Here is a 21953-nt window from a genome sequence, read left to right on the forward strand (position 1 = left end):
CGAGCCTTCCGTATGCGCGTGCGCATTGGCCTGCACTGAGGACGGTGAAAAACCCGCAGGAGAGCGTCACTCTCCAACTGTAGTTTGTATCCGCCGCGCCCTCTGCAGTTTGAGGCAGGTAGTGCGGATGTGCTAGGTGGCTCTTCCACCTCAGAACTTCAATTTTCTCAGACCAGGAACAAAAGTTCAATTCTCCTCCCGCACTGCCCCACATGTTTCCGTGTTCTTTATGTACATTTTGAACATTGTTCATAGTATTTACTTTCACACATGTATGTTCTCTTTCCTGACAAAGGAAACATACATTTTGAAGCATGTCCCCACATGATGTGCATATATACACATAGATGTATATATGCATATATTCATATTCTTGTTATAAAGGTCTCAGAGAAGTTCACCCATTTTATGGTCAGTGTAACTAAAAGTGACGCCATTTATTTAACTTCAATTTTGCAGGCATATTTCTTTTTTTCTTTTTTTCTTTTTTTCTTTTTTTCCGGAGCTGGGGACCGAACCCAGGGCCTTGCGCTTGCTAGGCAAGCGCTCTACCACTTAGCTAAATCCCCAACCCCTGCAGGCATATTTCTGTCTGCAAAATTGGGAGGTGTTTGTGTCGGTTTGGTTGGGGTTTTCATCTTCTCTTATAGAAAATGCTCCGCCTTGAACATCATGAGAGGTGAACATGAATGTTTTTAACAATCTCACTGAACAGTCAAAAATGGTATTAAACCACCCTTCTTCTATTCTGTTGAGAGCTAGTTTCACTGTTTTCACAAACCGGGCGCCGGTGAGAGTTGTGCATTGTAGGGTAAAAGGAGCAGGGAAACCTCTGCCATCTCTCCGCCAGAGCAGCCCTTCCCGCTGCTACACTTGTACTGGGGAAACGTTCCCCACTGGAGCAGAGCTGTAATGTGTGTTTGCTGTGACTGTCTGATGCCTTGCTTCCCCTAGTGGTCTGAGCCGCAGTAGGACGCTACCTCTCACCTCCAGTCCACCCACAACAGACTCACTTCCAGCTCACCTATGACTCAGTACCCATCCACCAGCTGCAGTTAGGTAAGCTTCCCCCTTTATTTGGTGTAGATATTTCCCTGAGTCCAACAAAGTGACCACTGGGTGTCCAGCACCTCTCTGGTACTCTTGCAGGCAGAGGTAACCCCAGCCACTGTCTTTAAGGCTATGGCTGGCCCTCTTCACCTGCTGCTACCCCACCACCCTTAGGGCTGCGGTCCTGCAGCTTCTTTAGGCCCCACTGGCCTGTTGCACCCCTCCCTGCTCTCCTCTCCCACTTTCACATCGGAACTGCCCGTAAACCCCACAGCCTCTAGGCCCTCTAGGCCCTCATGGCTTTTGCGACTCCATTCCCCAACCCTTTCCTATGGATGAGACCCTATTCAGTTTTAGCCTTTGCCTTCTGGCCTCTAAGAAGACCTGGTACCAGGCCCTGAGTCTCCTGTGGCTGGCAGGCTAAGCTCCTGACCCCCGGTTGAGTGTGGTGACGACCCACAGAGTGGGTTGGTCCTCTTTCAGTCCTCCCTGAGTCCTGGGGACACCCGCATTGACATTTTCCTTCCTCTCTCCTAGCCATGGGAATGGTGTCTTCCATATTTTCTCATTCTCCCTTGGGATGCCTCTAGAAAATCTCCAGCCTCTACACCTTGCACCTGACCTGAAAGGACCTAAATTTATTCACTTTTACAATGGAACTTGACCTTAATATCCCTTAGATAATCAATCCAAATGGCTGCCTAATGGCACCCTAGATCCTAATATTATTTAGGACCTTTACAAATACTGCAAGCAATCAGGGAAATGGAAAGAGATTCCCCATTCCCTACGTCCCAGCTTTGTCTTATTCCTGCTCTAAGCCCTGACCCCTTCCCCCACCTAACTCTTCCTAGCTATGAAACCACAACCATTACTTTGTATCAGGCTAGTGAGCCCCTCCCCTATTGGTCTAAACCCACAGCTCTTTCTCTTCCAGCTCCCCCCCCCCCCCAGTCTCTCCTTCTTCCTTTCCAGTGCCACCCTCATCAAATCTCCCAGCACTTCCTTTCAGCCCACAACAGCGCTTAGGCCCTCCCTCCACTATTGTTCCTGCTCTGTCATGGACTCCCTTAGCTCCCATACCCAACCTAACCTGGTCCCAGTTCTTCCTTTGTGGGAGGTGGGGTTGCCATAGTGGATGTTATGGTCAGGGCATGCGTCTCTTTTTTATTAAGTGATCTCTCTCAGGTAGAGGAGAGATTGGGGTCTCACGTCACTAATCCCTCCACTTTCATTAAAGAGCCCCAGTGTTATCACACAACCTTACAATCTCACCTTCCATGACATTTACAGGATTCTCACCAGCAACCTTCTCTCCCTTGAGCACAGACAAGTCTGGGTCAGGCTAGAACGCATACGGACAAAATTCACCGAACTAATGCTGCCCCCTCAGTCTGGGCTGACACAGTACCCTGCAAGGATTTTGAATGGAATGACAATATTCCAGGGGGCATTCTAGCTAGAGACCAACTTATAAATTGCCTGTTGGCCAGTCTCTACAAGGCCACTTTTTTAAAAGTGGTAAATTACAAAACAACAACAACAAGAACAAAACACCCAAACGAGCACCAAGAGGTCATCCAGGACAAATACGAAAACCCATCTTAATTTTTAGACCACCTTACAAAGGCCTTCTTACAGTATACCAATCTGGATCCTGAGATTCCAGATAATCAACTCCTTACAACCTATTCCAGAGTTTTCCCTGACGTTGGGGCCAAACTTAAACATCTAGAGAAAGGCCCATCTTCTTTGACCTCACCCATTGTCTTACTAGATTCTCTCAATTTGCTGCTTGTTAATTGCTCTAAGCTAAATGTCTCTACCACAAAAATCCCCTCAATGACAGGCCACCCTGGAAAGCTTTGTCCCCTACCCCCCACCATAAACCCTGTACAAACCCTCCTTTTGCTCAGCGGCCTGCTGCTTCTCCCTTGAGCAGAGGCGTACACCTGATTTTCCCCTCCCAGTAAATCTCTTGTGTGAGGTTTGTTGTGCAGTGTGACTTTGTGGTGTTCCTTGGTTCCCGATTGCCAGCTGTACCACTTTCACTGGGGAAATTTTCCCCTGCAGGAACAGAGCTGTAACGTTTTCAATGGGGAAACCTTCCCCTCTTGGAGCAGAGATGTAACGCTTACATGTATAGCGTGGTTTTATGTTTTAGTAAACACAGAAAACAGAGAGGGACTCAAGGGCAAGACTTCTACAGCGCTGAGTAGAGGGTCTGTGTCTCCTAGGAAGTCTCTGAGTTCACCTATCGTGGAACTAAAGGACAGGACATCTGAAGTCAGAGTAGTGGACTAAGTCCCGGGGAAGACTGTAGAAAATCGTGGTCACCACTAATAAAAATCTTTGACTTAGTTCATAATTTCTGAAAGTACCTCACAACACTCATAGTGATAACCCACTGCCCAGACTGAAGGGAAACTCACAGTTATAACCCACTGCACAGACTGAAGGGACACTCACAGTGATAACCCACTGCACAGACTGAAGGGACACTCACAGTGATAATCCACTGCACAGACTGAAGGGACACTCACAGTTATAACCCACTGCACAGACTGAAGGGACACTCACAGTGATAACCCACTGCCCAGACTGAAGGGAAACTCACAGTTATAACCCACTGCCCAGACTGAAGGGAAACTCACAGTTATAACCCACTGCCCAGACTGAAGGGACACTCACAGTGATAATCCACTGCACAGACTGAAGGGACACTCACAGTGATAATCCACTGCACAGACTGAAGGGACACTCACAGTGATAATCCACTGCACAGACTGAAGGGACACTCACAGTGATAATCCACTGCACAGACTGAAGGGACACTCACAGTGATAATCCACTGCACAGGCTGAAGGGACACTCACAGTGATAATCCACTGCACAGACTGAAGGGACACTCACAGTGATAATCCACTGCACAGACTGAAGGGAAACTCACAGTGATAATCCACTGCACAGACTGAAGGGACACTCACAATTATTTTTTAAACATGAGTGAATAAATGGGCATGTGGCTGGTAGTTAAACTTTGGGTGACAGCCATATTTCAACCCACATGTATTTTTAATCATGAAAATTCAACCACAATGAAAAACAGATCAATATACATTGCTAATTGGAAAGGTAAAAGGCATAAGTGAACAGAACAAGGTTTGTTTGCCATTGAAGAGACTGTAAACATATATTAGGCACATTCCAAATTGACATTAACTTATGAAATAATTATTTGAAATGTATAGAAAATAGTATGTGGCCCCAAGAAGACATGGGCACAAAATATGCAAATGTGGTGTGAGTTTATCAGTCATCTAAAACCCCAAATGGATCTTTTACATCAAGTCTTCCAGAACACATAAAGCTAATTTGAGAACATGCTCACACTAAATCGACCCAAGAAAATCCAGACTTTTTTGATGGACTGATAAATAAAAATCACCACAGAACACTATCAAATGGATTTCAAAGAAACATCAAAACAGTAATTTCATATGCTGAAGATGGATTCATTCCAGAGATGAAATTTCAGTATGCCCAAGCCAATGAACATAATACATCAAAGAAATGATGTTTTAGATGTATCATAATAAATGTGTATATATTTATATATAGTTTGCACCACACTGCTGATCCTAACAATAAGTAAAACCTAATAAAATCTCTGCTTTCCTTTGTAAAACATATAATTCATTATTTTTGTTTATTTCTGTAACTTCATTGTGTAGTCTTTAAAATCAGATGATTTCACCTTATTTCTGTGTGTCTGTGGATTTGTGCATGTGGGTTCAGCGCCTGCTGTGGTTAGAAGAGGTGGTTGGAGGCCCTAGATCTGGGTCACTTGTTGAGCACCGCCTGCTCCCCAAAGAGCAGTGGGTGCTGTTACTGTGCGGTCTCTGCAGCCCCACTGTGCAGCCTCAGGCATCAAATGCAGATAGGGTTTCCAGACGACTGTGGGGAAGAACAGATCTGTTCACCAAGCTCTGGTTTGGATGTAATGTTTAGGTACCAGGGTATTAAATAGAGATTACACACACACACACACACACACACACACACACACACACACACACACACACAAAGCCTGGAACACCAGTGCCAAGATTCCCAATATAAGGAACCCTTCCAAACCTGGCTATGGTGAAACACATCTGTAATGCTGCAGCAGGAGGATCATCAGTTTGAGGCCAGACCAGGTACATAGCCATTCTGTGTCAGGTTTCTAAATCCTACAAGTGCCTGTCAAGTCTGAGCATCCCCTCAGGAACTATTAGGTCACCTTATGACTCCAACACTACAGTGAAGTCAAGTATCCCTTTTCATAAAGAATATTTCATGAGCGACTCTGGAAAATATGTGCAGAGATAATGGGGAGACACTAAGACCATGGGGGGACTGGATGGGGGTGGCGGGTCCCGGACCCATTGCCATGCTGTCACTGACCTCACCTCTAGGCTGAGGACTATCGGCCTTCAGTGAGCTTCTTACACCAGAGGCTTGTGTATGGGGATGTGGGTCAGCTGAGAGAGTGCTCCTGTTTCAAGCACTAGAGCCGGGCTTCAGTTCCTAGCACTACTGAACTCTGTCCTGGTGTTTGCCTGCACTGTGAGCTAGTGGCAGGAGCATAAGTTCAGGATCCTCCAGGGCTGCCTAGGTTACGTGGTCTAGCCTGGGTCACATGAGTCTCTCTTTTGGTATACTATATAAAGTATGTGTTGTTTCAAAAGGGAGTTTTCCATGCCTTAACCACATTTCCTTTTTTCTAGTTGCAGGACTGCGGCCATGTCCCCACCCTGAGCAGCATGGGGACCGTCTCAGCTTTGTGATGAGTGGAATCCCACACACCTTCATCAGTGTGTGTGTGTGTGTGCGTGTGCGTGTGCGTGTGCGTGTGCGTGTGCGTGTGTGTGTGTGTGTGTGTGCGTGTGTGTGCGCGTGTGTGCAGACTTTGTGTGTATGTGAGTTTGGTGTATGTGTGTGTGGGGGATAGTGTAGATATCTATGTATATGTCCAACCTATGTCATATGTGTCACATCTGTGTCATGTATGTTCACTGGTGTGTATGAATGGCACATGTGCTCATTCACAGAGTCCAGGAAGACACTTATTGTCCTCTATTGATGAACCTTACTTCAGAGTAGAACAGGGTGTTAGGAGCTCATAGCAACTTGAAGTTGATATTGGTAGATGGTATTTTTGCTAAGAGGTTAAGATGGGATTTTGTGTCTGGGAACCAGTAAGGACCTAAGGGCCCAGTGCACCCACTGCTGGGCTGCCTTGTCTGCCTCAGGATGCCTGAGGATGCTCGCAACCAACTGAAGAAGGACAGAGGACTCAATAGATCCCAGACATCGACCATAGTCTGACTCTGCTCAGAGGGTTTCTGTGAGAGACAAAGTCTTACCTAAAAAGTAAGGCGCAGAACTTAAAGCCAACTGACAAACACGTAAAGTGAAGTTCCTGACTCAGGTGAGCTTCACTGATGTTCCACAAACCGCAGTTTCAGGATGGCGTCTCCATAGGTAAGATGCTTGACAGTAGCCCGGTACCCCAGCACCACGGAAACTAGGAAAGAGATCAGTGTTTGTCAGAGAATATCCTGTTGATGGGTATGCTCTGCTGGGCTCCCAGAAGAACCTTTGAGGATGCTGTTTGGGGCTTAAGCCCTTAAAGTGTTGACCTTTGCACTTTGGTGATCATGGACTGACTATTGAAGCTCCAGAGTATCACAGGTATGATAAGGATTTCCGGAACAGAGGGGACCCCCTCACAAGCTCTGTGAGACAAGAGGAGATGACTGCAGCTCTGTGGTCTGCATCAGGGTTGTCTTATGTAAAACTGCATGAGGCAGCCCTCCTCCCCTCCTCGTACTCCACATCAGCCCTTCAGATTGTCCAGTCCTGCAACCATGTTGTCCTGATGACCATCATCCTGACTGAGCACTGTGACCGATGATCACAACACAGTACACCATGAAAATCTGTGTGGCCTAGAGAGGGTCTGCTTCCTGAACATGTTTCCCGGAAGTCTGGGGTTGCTTTGAAGTTGTAACGACCTCACTGCTGAAGGCAGTGCTTGCTTCCGCCCAGCAACAAAGTTGGTGCCCTGCAAGGGGATGACGACAAATTCAGTGTCAGCGGCGGACTACAGTAAGAAGCTCACTGTGGGCTCTGAGTGGGTGCAGTCTCTTCACCGCTTCTGCTAATGACAGCCCTGCCTAGAAGTGAAGCTGCCCAGAACACAGCCATTCTCCATAAAGTTCACAGAAACTCTTATTTACTAAGTGTACTTTGAAACAGACTCGCAGTTTCTTAACAACGCCATCTAATTCTACAATAAAAGTTGCCTGGTGTGTTGTGCTCCTGAGTCTTCGCTCTGATCCGGCGTCATAGACATTAACTGAGAGGTGTGATTGACAGCAGTGAGGATTAGCGAGGTGTTGGGGGCGACCTTGTCCTAGTTGCTCATCTATTTCCCCTTACCTCATTTTCCCCTTTTCTGTCTTTATTGTCTTTGTTGTTTATTGTGACTGGATCTCAATGTGAAGCAATTTCTGGCCTGCAGCTAGCTAGCACAGGCTGGCCTGGAACTTAACAAAGATTCACTTGCTCCTGCCTCCCAAGACTGGGATTAAAGACTTTTAATTACTATGGTTATAAATTTTAAACTTTATCCTTGATATCGTATAACGATTCTTGATAATATTTACTCCTCACTGCCCTCTTGCACGCTCCTCCAAGCCTTTTCGAAGCCTCTCTTCTAAACACTCCTACTATCAAGTCTTATTTAAATGAACATTTATTTACTTTGTCTCTCTGTGCATGTATGTGTATGTTAGAGGCTCTGTGAGGTTCACGATAGCTTGCAGCAATCCAGTTCTCTTCTTCCACCATATGGGATCCCGGGATTAAACTCTGCTTGTCTGGCTTGGTGGCAAGGGTTCCGTGAAACCAAGTTGCTGGCCCCATTTTCTGTGTTTGAACAATCCACTGAGTTTAATTGGGATTTCTTGCTTGTGCATGCTTGTGGGGTCCTTTAGATCCTAGCAACTTCCCATTCTCTACACCCCTAAAGGAAAATGATTCCTCCCTCTCAAATATTTAACGATCAATAGCTCCGTGCATTGCTGGGATGCTGAAGGGCTCCACCTTGTGGGGCGTTAGTGGAAGTAACCGCAGCTGCTGGGCTTTCATGAGTGCAATGGCCTCTACCTGCGCAGAAGAGAGGCTGTCACAGCACTCCTCCCCAGCATCCATCTCTTACATTGTTTCTGTGCCATTTTTCAACATACACCGTGTGTGTGTGTGTGTGTGTGTGTGTGTGTGTGTGTGTGTGTGATATAGATGTCTCATTTGGGGCTTATCACTCAATACTTGTTCTCAACCCTTTGACAAGTAACGAATCTATACATTAACCACTCCCTGAGCAGAAGCAGCTTCTCCGATCTGGGAAAGCAGCACTCATCTATGGACACACATATTAAGGAAAAGAAGCTTCTCCAATCTGGGAAAGCAGCACTCATCTATGGGCACACATATTTAGGAGGTAGTTTGTTCCTCCCTGGGCCTTGAATCCTTTTCAGAGTTCCAGATGGCATCCAGCTTCATGGTTCAGTGTCTAGACATCCACCCCGCTAAGGCCACCTGTTGACTCCCCGAGGACCACAGCTAGGATGGTGTTCGAAGCTGAAGTCAACACTGAACTTTTCTTTATGAACCGAGCTGGTGTTCCAAGGTCGTCAGTCATTCCTGCCTGAGAAAGATGAGCTCTCACCCATCTCGGCAGTCAACACTCAACAAATGGATCTTACATGGGAGCCATCCTGACAACCAACCCTAACTACAGCACGCCGTGTTCTTACCACTGGCCCGGTGGATGTCTCCGACCACATGAGTACAGGAAGTCCAGCAGTAGGTGTCCTCTCTGCGCATACTCCCATTCCACCCCACCCCCGCCCCAGAAACCCTCTTCTTTCCACTTCTTCCATTCTGCCCTTCCCTACCATGCTCTCCCCTGCTGCTGGCTGGTCCGGCCTTGGTGAAGACAGAGCTGATCTCTCTTCACATCAGAGCTGGCCCTGGAGACACAGATATCCCTCCCCTGCTGCCGCTCACCACGCTGCTGCCCAGTGCAGAGCTTCAGGAGCGGTCGCTCTGTTGGTACAGGACTGGGCTGAGCATCCAAGGTCATCACTTGTCCATGCTCCCAGATAAACAGATCGGGAGAAAGAAACCCTTTTGCTTTGCAGTGCTCTCCAGAGCACCATTTACTTTGAAGACAGTGTGCGTGTGGCCTCTAAGGAAGGCTCGGTGTTGACAATTGGGCTCACTTGTGAGGACCTGAGTTTGGATCTAAGAACCCACACTGCCCTGAACTTCCTGGTTCCCGGGGTTCTAACTCCCTCTGGGGCCCTCAGCTGTCACCAGGAATGCACATACCTACATGCAGGCAGAACATACACAGAAAATAGTCTTACAAAAACAAAAACAAGAAAAATAGAGACCCATAAGCACAGGACTCTGGAAACGTTTCTGCGCACAGGTCTTGCTAGGTGTGCTCCGGCTTGAGGCAGATCCCTCCTCTGGATTTCCCAGCACTGGAGTTTCCCAGCAACTCCAGGAAGGAGACCTGGAGAATCTGGAGTTCTAGTGGAAGTTGGATGTGCCTGGCTAGCCTGAGGCAGCAAGACAGTGCAACAAGTGGAAATTTTCTCTAAGTGCATGTGGGATTTCCCCCTCAGCTTTCAGCTGTTCCAGGCTGGCACCAGACAAAGCCCAATGGCACCCATTCTGTGGGCCCTGCAGTCCTGGGGCAGCAGGCAGGGGGCCTAAGGAAGGAGGTAGGACACAGGAATTGTTTGTTGTCCTGGGGCACAGCCCCCTCAGGCCTCGCTTATCAGTTCTGGGAAGAACTTTGTGTATGCCCACACTGTTCACTGAGGCCCAAGGCAATCAGGTAACTCATTCAGAAGGCAAAAAACCAAAAGCTTGCTGGGTATGCTGGCTCACATCCTGATATGACACTCAGAAAGAGAGGTGTTAGTGTTATCATCACGTTTAGCCTGTTTGAATTACATAGTGAGACTGTTCCAAACAAAGCCAGTTCTAGAGAGGAGAGGAGACACCTCCTGAGATGCTGGTGCTTCTCCATCAGCCAGGGCAGAGAACTTCTCAGGTGCTCTCCTTAACTCAGGTGACTGTGGAGCTGCTTCTCTGCCCTGCGCTGTGACATTGTCCTGTTAGTAAGTGGTATTTGTACTCTCTGAGGGCTGGAGTGTGATGGCGTTTCTGAGTAGACACTTAGTCATCTTTTTTGGGGTGGGGTGGGTAGGATTTCTATAGAAGGCAGGCTGGTCTCAGATATTTGGTGATTCTCCTGCTTCAGCTTCTCAGAGCTTTGAACAGCAGTGATATTGATGCCTTGTTTAGACCAAAGCTAGAGATATAGGATGTTCATATTCTGGAGTAGCACGGAGCCACAAATTATCACTGTAGCTCCCAGGAGCCAAAAGACACTGGGTATAGGGTGCAGGTAGCCATAAAGGACTCCTTATTGCTCACAAAACGTGGTCAGTGCTCCGGTCTCTCTGGCTACTTCTTCGATGGTTGACAGAGATTTAGAAGGACCAGAGGGATAAAGTTCTCCACAGACTGACTGCAGCCATCTGAGGAGACAGAGGTTCTTTAGCTGACCGGGGGAAGTGAGCATTCCTGTCTCCCACCCTTGAGTGTCTACCCCTGTCTGCCCTGCAGGAACTCCATGTCTGTGACATGGATGGATGGATTGATAGCAGGAGCAGGCTGTAACACTGACCACCACATAGTTTGTGCTGTTGACATTCTGGGTGCCGCAGCGTTCTCATCCGGAGATTTCTGAAGGTGAGAAAATGAGTGGACAGGTTTTGGGATCACACACATCATGATGGGACCCAAGACAAAGAAGAAGCCATAGATCACACATGAAGTGACATCCAGGCCTGTTTTCCTGGGGACAAGGGGCAGTTTCTCCAGCAGAAGAGTACACACTGGAGGAACTGCTCATACCATTACAGAAAAGCCTGTACACAGCTTCACATTTACAGAAGGTTTCTGCATTTGTGTGTGAATATATGAGTGTGTTGCAGGCTCTTTTCGAGTGTGAGCATGTAATTGTAGGTATGAGCGTTGGTGAATTCGTGTCTTTATGTGTGGATGTCTGTGGGTATGTGCTCATGTCAGAGGGCATGTTTGGAGTTGGTTCTCTTCATCCCGCTTAGCGTGGGCTCAGGAATTGACCGCAAGTTATTAGGCTCACACAGAAAGTGCCTCTACACACTTTAACAATTTTCCTGATCCACGAACATCATTATTAGGGATGGAGACAGTTGGCAGATTAGAAGTGTGTAGTGAGAGTTCTGGAATTTTGGTCTCTTTAAACACACACACACACACACACACACACGCACGCACGCACGCACGCACGCACACACACACAGAGAGAGAGAGAGAGAGAGAGAGAGAGAGAGAGAGAGAGAGAGAGAGAGAGAGAAGAATGTGTTTTCATTGTAACCCCAGGTGTAGGGGTGTGGGGCTGCTTTGGACTGTCTGCAGCAGCTGACCATGATTTGCCTCGGGCTCTAAAAGTGTGTTTTTCCAGCTGCAGATAATTTCTGCAATTCTGTGACGTTTGGAATTCTGGGACCCTTTCACAGGGTACATAAATGCAAGGATGCCAGGGTCTGTTAGATATTTAGAGGGGCTGGCTGCAGTTCATTAGCGATTGTGCTCAAAGATGAAACAAAAATAAAGAAATTAGAGTCAGGGATTTTCCTAATTCACCTCTCCCCGCTTTGTTTCTGTCCTATCTAGTGTTAGGTGGTGAAGCTGGGGTGGGGGTGGGGCTAAAGGGTGAGAAAAGAAGAACTCACAAAGCAGCAAAGACCAACTACATCCCTGTTCAGTATTCTGTCCCCGGCCAGTGTAGGATTAAAACTGGCACCAGTTAGAGAGATATGGGTCGAGTGTTTGCTCCACCACAGGGCTCGGCCACTGGGGAGGCAGGATGCGGAAAGTTGACTGCACTTACCCCATGCTGTCACCGGGCAGGCTGTGGGAAGCCTCAGGACAGTGCTCCAGGGGTGAAGAAACATAGTCTGTGGCATGGGACACAGCTAGAGCTGGCTCAGGAGTCCCCTGGGGCCTGCAAGGAGGCTGGGGCTGACTGGTTCTCAGGCTACTGGGCATCCAGGAGCTGCTAGGTTGCTGCAGAAGATCTGAGAACAGAGGGGGGTCCTGGGAGCTGTTCCTGCAGTGGGGTGCTGGGGAGGGGAAAGTATTTGGCTTGATGGCAGTACCCTTGAGCTTGGTGGCCACCACTGGGAGGGCAGAAAGGCCTTCTACAGGAGATTAGATGGTGGCTCTGTAGGTGAAGGCCTTCTCCGTGGCTCCCCACTTCGGATCCCAATGAAAAGAGACAGTCCATGGCTTTAAGACATATTGTCAAGGCAGGAAGTGGATGAGTAAAACCGTACCCCACTTCTCAGGGTGGGCCTGAGTTTAAATGCCTTTTGCAGGGAGGAGTGTCTGGGAAGGAAAGTTCAAAGGCCTCCAGGCCTTTAGGTACCTCATTATAATGGAGATCTGTCTCGAGCCTTTGTGACCTAGAGTCTTTGTGACCTATTGTCACATCCTCTACCTGTGGAGGGGCTTGGGATGTTGTCTTTCTGTGCCTGATGGCCACATATCTATGGAGGGCTGCGGCTAGTGATGGGGCCTGGTTTGCTGGAAGTCAGGTGAAATGCCTACCATCCCTTTCAGAGTCACTGGGGTTCAAGCCTCCTCAACCAGGAACCAGGCTGCCTTTCATGGTCCCACAAGCTAGTCTCCTCATCACTAGAATCCTCCATACTCTAATTTGGTGCCACAGTTCTTGACCATCCTTCCCTGCCTCTGTACCCTCACCACACCCAACAGAGGGATCCTCTTATAAAGTCCTCCCAAGAACCAGTAGTCACTGGCTATACTGCTGCACAGCCTTCGAGCCTCTCACCACAGCCTCTTACAGGAGAGAGGGGTGAGGAGGCTGGGCTGCAGGTGGGAGGAGGGAAGGTCCATGCCCCAGAGGGATGACTCTGTGGGTTCATTCTGCAGCACAAGGCTGAGCACTGCAGTGTCTACTTCCCAGTCGCTTCTCCCCTCACTCCTCTGTGTGACCCAAGCAGTTGTGCTCTTTACCATTTGGAGGTGTGCATTGTTGTGGGCATGGGAGCACATGTGCCCAGCATGCAGCCGTGGAGGTCAGAGGACAAACTTGGATGTTGCTTTTCAGGCACCTTCCAATTTCTGAGACAAGGTCTCTCCATGGCCAGAAATGTTGCCACGTGGGCCAGGTTAGACATGGTGCCTGGCTTTTCCGTGGCACTCAGAGATCCAGACTCTGTCTTCAGGCTCCTGAGGCTGAGCACTTTACTGATTGAGCCTTTTCCTCAGCCCCCTGTTGCCTTCTGAGCCTCCCCCAAGTCCTGCCTTTCTTGCAATCTTCCCTCTCAGATCTTCTGCAGATCTCAGGGTGGCAGTCTAGGTCCTCCTCACCCTGTCTCCATGCACCCTTCATTGCACCTCTGGAAAAGTCACCTGCACAGTCGTGCCCCTCAGCCATGGCTCGCCCAGCTCTGAGATCCTTCTCACAGGTGCTCTGGCCACCTTCTGCCCAGGCGGTGTTCATCTGGACAACAGCAGAGCTCCTGCATTATCTGTTTAGAGACCATCTTTGCCATCAGAGTCAATTTACCTCATGGGGCAAGGGGGCTGGGTGCAGCTCCACCTGAGTCTCTGTAGCTGGGAGAGCCAGCTTCTCCTGTTTGTTTACTCCTCTGTGGGATGGCAGGAGCTGGAGAAGACCCTTGTGGGGGCCGCTGTGGGAATTGGAGACGCTGCATAGAACCCTGCCTGGGGGGTACATGAATGTGATTCCCATCTTGGGAGTTGGAGGCAGAAGAATCAGGAGTTTGAAGTCATCCTTCATGGCAGCAAGTTCAAGGCCAGCCTGGACTACATGAGACCCTCTCTGTAAAGACAAGTCACATATAGGATGGATTTAGAATCAAACTCTCATATAGACCCCCATCACTCACGTGTCCTGTGCTCACTGTGCTGAAGATGGGCTTTCTGACTCCTACTCACTCCACAGAGTTCTCTCTAGCCTCAGTAGGTGGGGAGACGATACTTTGGAGCTTTAGAATGAGCACACATGTACGTATGTGCAAACATTTGCATGCATTCAGAAACTCAGACCCATGAAATCAGAACCCTGGACACAGGCACCTCAGAGTGTGTGTGCATGTGTGTGTGCATGCATGTGCCTGTGTAAGAAAGGAAACAGACTTCCTTGGTGATTCCAGCTTGTGAGATAACCCGAGAACTGCTGCAGTGACCCAGTGTTCACAGTCAGCACCTGGCGGGTATTAGAGGGTCCCCTCTGAGAGTCCAGACTGCTCAGGACCACAGCACTTCAGGCAGTGCAGGCAGGCCATAAGGCATCATTTCTCCTCATCCTCCACACCTCCCCTAAGTGCATCCAAGTTAAAGTCCCTTAACCATGGACTTCCACTCATCCTGGGGATGGACTTGTGAGGTGAGGCAGGGAAGAGGATCTTCTACTATGGTCCTCCGTGTACCAACCTAGTCCTGCCCCTTCATGCTGCATATGGAGGAAGCAGAGAAAATGTAGGACCCACTGATCAAACACCTTTGAAGGACCACTGCTCCCTTTGTGGTACCACCTTCCTCTCCTCCTGTCCTAGAGTCCAGTACCCCAGATGTTAATGGCATAAGACCTCTTGATGGTTCAGAGTTCCATGGGACTGCTCTGTCCCTTATATCCTTGCCTTTCCCAGGTGAGTCAGATTAAGGCCCTTCACCACTAGCTTGAGGCTAACACCCCTCCTCCTGGTTTTTAGATGCCCCATCCTGCTCCACACAGGTGAAAGACCCCTGGGTCAGAAATCTCTGCAGGACCCACACAGGGCTGACCCTTCACAGGCTCCACCTCTCCTAGTGTCCTCCCCCACCCCCAAATCCGCTCCTGCCTCATGCTTCCTAGTGAACCAGGAACAAGGCCCGCAGACCATGGTGGCCCTCCGTGTGCTCTGTCACTCATCCTTGCTCTTGCGCATACCCAGAGCTCAAGGTGTGACAGAGTAGGCTCCCCCCCTTTATTTATTTTGTCTGAACGTGTATGTATGTGTGTGTGGTGGTGGTGGGGTGCATGTGCCCCCCATGGGCAGAGGTCAGGGAACTCTTGGGAACCAATTCTCGACTTCCACTAGGTGGGCTCCAGGGAGGGAATTCAGAGGCAACTTTCCAGGCTCAGGTGTGGAAAGCTTCTTGATTGCCAACTTTGATTGCCAGCCCTGGCGCTTCCAGCCCTCGTTCAGGCCTTGTGGGCCAGTTTGTAAGACCCTTTCATCATGGTTTCTCACCTCCACCTGCTCCCTGCAACCATACCCTGACCCCTCTTCTGCAGCCTCGAGGGACAGGTGTAAAACCTTTGGGCCATATGCTGAGTTGCCTTGGCAACTCCAGAGCCTCCTTCAACCTCTTGCCTTCCCAAGGCCCAGGCCCTCTACAACCACCCCCTCCACAACCCACCTCACACACCCAGGTGTCAAGAGTAAGGCCTCCACATGGCCTACCCCTCCTCACCTCATGCCCTCAGAATGCCCCACCCCTCCTCAAACTCATTTCCTCAATGTCCCGCCCCCTTTCACCTCATGCCCTCACATGCCCCGCCCCCTCCACCTCAGGGCCTCACATGCCCCGCCTCCTCTTAACTCAGGCCCTCACATGCCCCGCCCCTTCTCACCTCATGCCTTCACATCCCCTGCCCCCTCCTTGCCTTGTCTTCACATGCCCCGCCCCTCTCACCTCATGCCCTCTACATGCCCCGCCTCTCTCACCTCATGCCCCTGCCTCCTCTCTCCTCGTGCCCTCACGTGCCCCGCCCTCTCCTCTCACCTCATGCCCTCCGAGTGCCCACCCCCACGGAGGCTTGGAACACCTGAAGCGGAGCAGGTGCAAAACCCTCGGCCCGTGGCCTTGACGTGCCATTATGGACACGTCGTCGCCTGCATCTCCAGAGCCCTTCCTGGCCACCCCGCAAGCTGAGGTGTTGGAGGAGCTGCTTCAGACACAGCTGGGGCCCCTGCCCCGACTTGCCGCCATCTGTAGACTCAAGCGGCTGCCCTCAGGTGGCTACTCCACCACAGACGACCTGCATCTGGTCCTGGAGCGCAGGCGCGTGGCCAACGCCAAAGAGCGTGAGCGGGTGAGGATCCAGGGCCACCTTACTCCCACTGCCGTGCCAGAGGGTGATGAATATCCGACACCCGTGCATTCCCTTTCTGCCCTCCTGGGTGACTTCGTCTTCGCGAGGCTTGGCCCAGGTCCCCAGTGACCTTGTTAATGCTGCACCTTCATGCGGCTGCACATTAAGGGCTATGGGAGTGGCTGTCTCACCTGCTGGCCCTCCTGGACCGTGCTATGTGTGCGTCTCATGTGGATATGCGCACCTGAGTACAGGGGCTGGGAGAGGGCCTTGGAGCGGGAGTTTCAAACAGTTGTGAGCTGGCTGATGTGGGTGCTAGAAACTAAGCTCAGGTCTTCCGCAAGAGCGATGCAGGCTCTTAATTACTGAGCCACCTCTCCAGACCTCATGGAAGCTACTTAAAGGTTGTCTGTCTGTCTGTTCTTTTTTCTTTTTTTTTTTTTTTTTTTTGGTTCTTTTTTTTTTTCCCCCCGGAGCTGGGGACCGAACCCAGGGCCTTGCGCTTCCTAGGTAAGCGCTCTACCACTGAGCTAGATCCCCAGCCCCTGTCTGTCTGTTCTTATGGGGGAATATGAGTATGAAGTATGGAGGACAACCTCATTGAGTAGATTCTTTCCTTCAATCTTATATGAGATTTGGTGATCAAACTCACCGCTAGAGTTTACAGAGAGCACTTTTATCCACGGAGCCATCTTCCCCTACCCCATAATTTGCAAAAAAAATTGTAATGTCTCTTAATCTCCCCCACAGCAGAACTGGGATTTATGGTGGGTTGTGGTTAGAGCGCCATCTGCTGGTCGGTTTTAGTATCTGGTCCAAAACGTGACCGCCAAGAAGTCAAGGAGAAGGCTTGGGCTCCTTGGCTCTGCCCTTTGGGGTGACCCTGGAACAGGAACTGAAGAGGGAGAGAACGAAGAGCACCTTTAGGCCTAGTACTTTCTCCCAAACCTCTCAGGCAAGCACCTCAGGAATAATGGTCCAGAAATGCAGCAGGAAAAGACTGTGGGGCTGAAGACTTAATGGAAGTAGGGGAGAGAATGGCTAAGAATGGAGAAGGTTCTTTTGCTAGTTAGTAGGCACTGGAAAAAGAACACTGCTGTGATGTCAAGGCTGATAGATACCATATTATATATATCATATGTATATATGATTTGTTTATTTATTACATATAAGTATACTTTAGCTGTCTTCACACACACCAGAAGAGGGCATCAGACCCCATTACAGATGGCTGTGAGCCACCATGTGGTTGCTGGGAATTGAACTCAGGACCTCTGGAAGAGCAGTCAGTGCTCTTAACCACTGAGCATCTCTCCAGCCCCATATATTTTTTTAAACTTTTATTTAAAAAACACAGTGCAGCCCCATCACCCTCTTCTGTGGTTTGGAGAAACGTCTGAAAGTGAATCAGTGACTCACCATGTATTTGTTTTCTAGATAAAAAATCTCAACCGCGGCTTTGCAAAGCTGAAGGCTCTGGTGCCATTTCTACCACAGAGCAGGAAGCCCAGTAAAGTTGATATCCTTAAAGGTGCCACGGAATATATACGGATACTTGGCTGTGTTCTGGAAGGGGCAAAGGCCTCAGAGGTAAACAGTTAAGAATTTAAATAATAAAGCTGGGTGTGGGGTCTTACACCCAGGAGCCTGAGGCAGGGGTACTACTATTAGATCAAAGCTTTTCTACTACCTTGTCTCAAAAAACAGTAATTTAGAGCAGTGGTGGCCACCATTTTCTCAGCCACTTCTATATGCCAGGTGCCATGCTAGGCAATTTACAGAAAAGGATTGACATTTATTTTATTTGATCCATACTTGGAGAAATCAAAATATAGGTCACAGTCACTTAGATCAGACGTGTCAGGTCTGGCTTTTTACCCAGGCCTGATCATCTATCCGTGGCCTTCCTGGCACTGAGTAGGACCCCTGCCTGCCTACTGCTAGATCTGTAAGGACTCTGATGGCTGGAACACCAGGTCACTGTTTCCTGCCAGATTAGCCACTAGACAGGATAGAAAGGGGCTATGTAAGTATCTGCTGACCATGCTTAATAACTGGGAGGCCCCAGAGTGCCACTAACATCAGAAGGGTCAGTCAGCTCAGAAACATCCTGCAGGCAGAAGGTGGCTCTGGCTGGTTTGTGGTCTGTCTCGTGCATAGGCCTGAAGGTGGATCTGTCACCAGGGAAGGTAAGCTATGCTGAGACAAAGGGCTTTACATCAAAGCCTGAAGTAATGCTATTAGATAGGAAAGTCAGCAGGGAGGAAAAGAACCCAGGAGCACAAGATGGGGCCATAAAACTGAGGAGAGAATCTTGAAAAATAGGAGTGGTGGGCATCAAAGATACTACAGAGATCGAGAAGGTGATGGTGGGGAGAAGCCAGGCTCAGCCCTTGGAAGGTGGGAAGGAAGTGAGCTGCATCTCAGTTCTTGGGAGGTGGAGGGGCCGTGGTCAGTAAGTATGTGGGTTCAAGCAAACTTCAAAAGTCCCTCTATCCTGGCGGTTTGAGGATGGAAAGAAGAGGTCAAAGGGTTAAAGCAAGCAGATAGAGTGGAAACATTTTCAAATTGCAGAAGAGGGGAGGCTTATAGGTGGGAGGAACATTCTGGAAATTTAAGTGTAGTAGAAGGTTTTGGTGGGGGAGTGTTTTAGGGGGGTCTACAAGTCCTGCTCAGGTGTTTGCTGGGAAAGGGGATACTTTGACACTGTGGGCATGGGTTATTATTCCCACAATGGAGAAAGCACAGTGAGAGTGTTTGCGCCCTGTACTGGTTAGTTTTTGCCATTGATACAAGTCAGAGTCCTCTGAGAGGAGGGACTCTATTTAAGAAAGGGTTTCCATAAGAGCATACTATAGGCAAGTCTGCGGGGCATTTTTTTCTTGATTGACGATTTATATGGGAGGCTCAGCCCACTGTGAGCAGTGTTCTGGACTGAGCGAGCTGATTAGTCAGTGATCCTCCATGGCTTCTACTTCAGTTCCTGCCCTGAATTCCCTCAGTGAGGGAGTGTGACTTGAAAGTTATAGACTCTTTCCTGCCTTTGATTACGGCATTTTATCATACAGCAACTGCAACCCTAAGACAGGCTCACACAGCTGGCTATCTTAATTTTTATTGGTGTGTTTTGTTTCGTTTTGTGATTTGTTTTTCTTCCTCAGCCCCTGTCATGCTGGGATAACAGGCAGGAGCAGAGACTAGCTCTCCCGTGCATGTTAACTGCGCAACTGAAATGCTGTGCTCTGTGCTGCATTCCCTGCAAACTATGGGTTCTGTCCATACATTGTGCTACATGCACTTTGCCCTTGCATAGCGTTGGAGGTTAGAGAACAACCTCCAACAGTGGTCTGACGGGCCTCTTCTCTCAGCGTGAGCATTATTTTTATCCATGAAATGAGACCTTCAGATTTAGGAGTGTAGCATGTGCTGCTTTAAATCTTAAAATTCCTGACTGACATGCCATATTGTTTGACAATCACTATGCTCTCTAGAAACAAGGCCCTGAGGAGCAGCAGGTCCACAGTAGCAGACCCTCTGACCCTCACGTGTCCTCGACTAGAGAGCTCTTGGGAAATGCTACCCAACCTACCGGCTGTGCAAGTGGCTTGAAGAAAGAAGAGGAGGGGCCTTGGGCGTATGGTGGCCATAGTGAGCTGTACAGCTATCATCAGAGCGCAGTACCTGAGACTAGGAGTTACTTCATTCACTAGGAGTTTGATAAAGGATTCCTTCTAAAACAGTCATGTATAAGTTGAAAAGCTCACAGAGCATCGCCAAGATGAGTATTTTTCTTCATGTAAAATATGATTAAAATGAGATGGTACGGGAAAGGAGTTTACTTACTTGGAGATGACTGTGTTCCCTAGCCAATCAGAGGCACATGGGGGGAGGGGTTTCCCACAGAGCCACACAGCCCACACAGAAGGCTTGCTCCTCCTCCTCTTAAAGATTTACACGTGTGGGGTTGGGGATTTAGCTCAGTGGTAGAGCGCTTGCCTAGGAAGCACAAGGCCCTGGGTTCCGTCCCCAGCTCCGAAAAAAAGAAAGAGAAAAGAAAAGAAGAAGAAGAAGAAGAAAAAAAAAAAAAAAAAAAAAAAAGATTTACACGTGTGTACCTGTGTGCACTGCCCACAGAGACCAGAAGAGGGCATCAGATCTCCTTGAGCTAGGATTACAGGGGTTGTTAGCGGTCCAAAGTGAGTGCTGAAATCTGAGCTTGGGTCATCGGGAAGAGGAGCAAATGCTTTTTACTGCTCAGCAACCTCTCCAGCTTCTTTCATGCTCTTATTTAGCACATCAGAAGGCTTTCTGGATCCGAGCCCCTTTAGGTGATATTGGTAGGTTGCTTTGTTTTTGTTTGCCTGTGCTACAGACCTTCTAACCCAAGCCCTGTAGCAAATACTACCGAAATAAGAAAGGCTTATCACTGACTGAGCCGAGACTACCAGCACCAGCATGCTGCTCACTGACATGCAGGGCTGCAGAGGTGCAGTGGGGATCTTGGGAAGCAGCTAAACGCCAATTAAAAGTACGCCTGGAGGCAGACTGCTGAGCCGCAAATGTGTCATTTGCTAGCTGCGTGATCTCGCAGGAGCTGCTGAACGGATCCCTAGTTGCTCTACGCGTAGAACAGAAGTAATAATTGTATCCGTCTTGTATTTAGGCTAACAGGGAGATTCAGGAGATGTAATGTGTCTGGCACAGTACTTGGTAGGTTAGTGTCCGCTTAGCAAGGCCTTTGCTTGCTCCACCAAGACGCAGGAAGCTCACCTCTACAGAAAGAGCCAGGGCTCTGCTCTAAAAGTGCCCTGTGCCTCCTGACTGATCAGCTGACCATGGCTTCCATTCTGATTGGCTTTCTAAAGACTTCTGAGTGGATGGATGCGTAGCCTTGGTGTTCCTAGTATGGCCACTTGAAATAGAAACATTCTCTTGGAACTGGAGAGGTTGTTCAGTGGTTAGAGCACTGGTCGCTCTTCCAAATAATAAAAAAGGAATGTTTTCTATCAGTTCCCACAAGCTGGATCCGCTGGATCCCGCTGCTACTCTGCCACATGGTCCGTAAGCTGGTCACTCCCAGCTATCTCCCCTTTAGCTACCCTCTCCGTGAGGTCTCCTATTATTAGGGGTCTTTATTTTCAAAGGATAACAGGTCCTGAATTCTCTTCAGAAAAAGGAACAAGACTTATTTTTCTGGGTTTACTTGTTGGTTTTTGTTTGGTTTTGTTTGAGATAAGATCTTCTAGTGTAGCCCAGGCTGGCCTCAGACTCTCTATCCTCATGTCTCAGCCTCCTGAGTTCTGAGGGTTCAGATGCATGCCGTCATGCCCAGACCTGTTAGGTATTCTAACCTAACCATGAACATGCCACTTCTGCAAACAAAGACCATACCACATAATTGAGTTTTCGATTCATTGGGCTCGTGGCTTCTGTCAGGGCTGACTTCTAAGGCAGCTTGTAAGTATGACTGCTTTTGTGAAGGTACACTCTTAGGATTCATTCACCTTATTAAGAACTTATTATCCACTGGCATTTAAAAAGAGGTATTTATTTATAGACAGGATCGCATGCAGCCCAGGTTGGCCTTGAACTT

The 21953-nt window shown here is 48.9% G+C and overlaps 1 protein-coding gene and 1 long non-coding RNA gene across 2 annotated transcripts; both read left to right on the forward strand.

Moving 5' to 3' along the window:
• Positions 1-4: 4 nt before the first annotated feature.
• Positions 5-7423, forward strand: LOC120102326 (uncharacterized). The gene is made up of 3 exons (XR_005503687.2): positions 5-118; positions 955-1059; positions 5823-7423. It is a non-coding gene; the product is annotated as an uncharacterized LOC120102326 (long non-coding RNA).
• Positions 7424-15896: 8473 nt separating this feature from the next.
• On the forward strand, positions 15897-20131 carry Figla (folliculogenesis specific bHLH transcription factor). The gene is made up of 3 exons (XM_575589.8): positions 15897-16360; positions 17798-17950; positions 19852-20131. Exons 1-3 carry the CDS (start codon positions 16145-16147, stop codon positions 20068-20070), a joined length of 588 nt encoding a protein of 195 aa, XP_575589.1. The 5' UTR covers positions 15897-16144; the 3' UTR covers positions 20071-20131.
• Positions 20132-21953: the final 1822 nt, after the last annotated feature.

The sequence above is a fragment of the Rattus norvegicus genome, chromosome 4 (assembly GCF_036323735.1).
Source record: "Rattus norvegicus strain BN/NHsdMcwi chromosome 4, GRCr8, whole genome shotgun sequence".
Classification (NCBI taxonomy): Eukaryota; Metazoa; Chordata; class Mammalia; order Rodentia; family Muridae; genus Rattus; species Rattus norvegicus.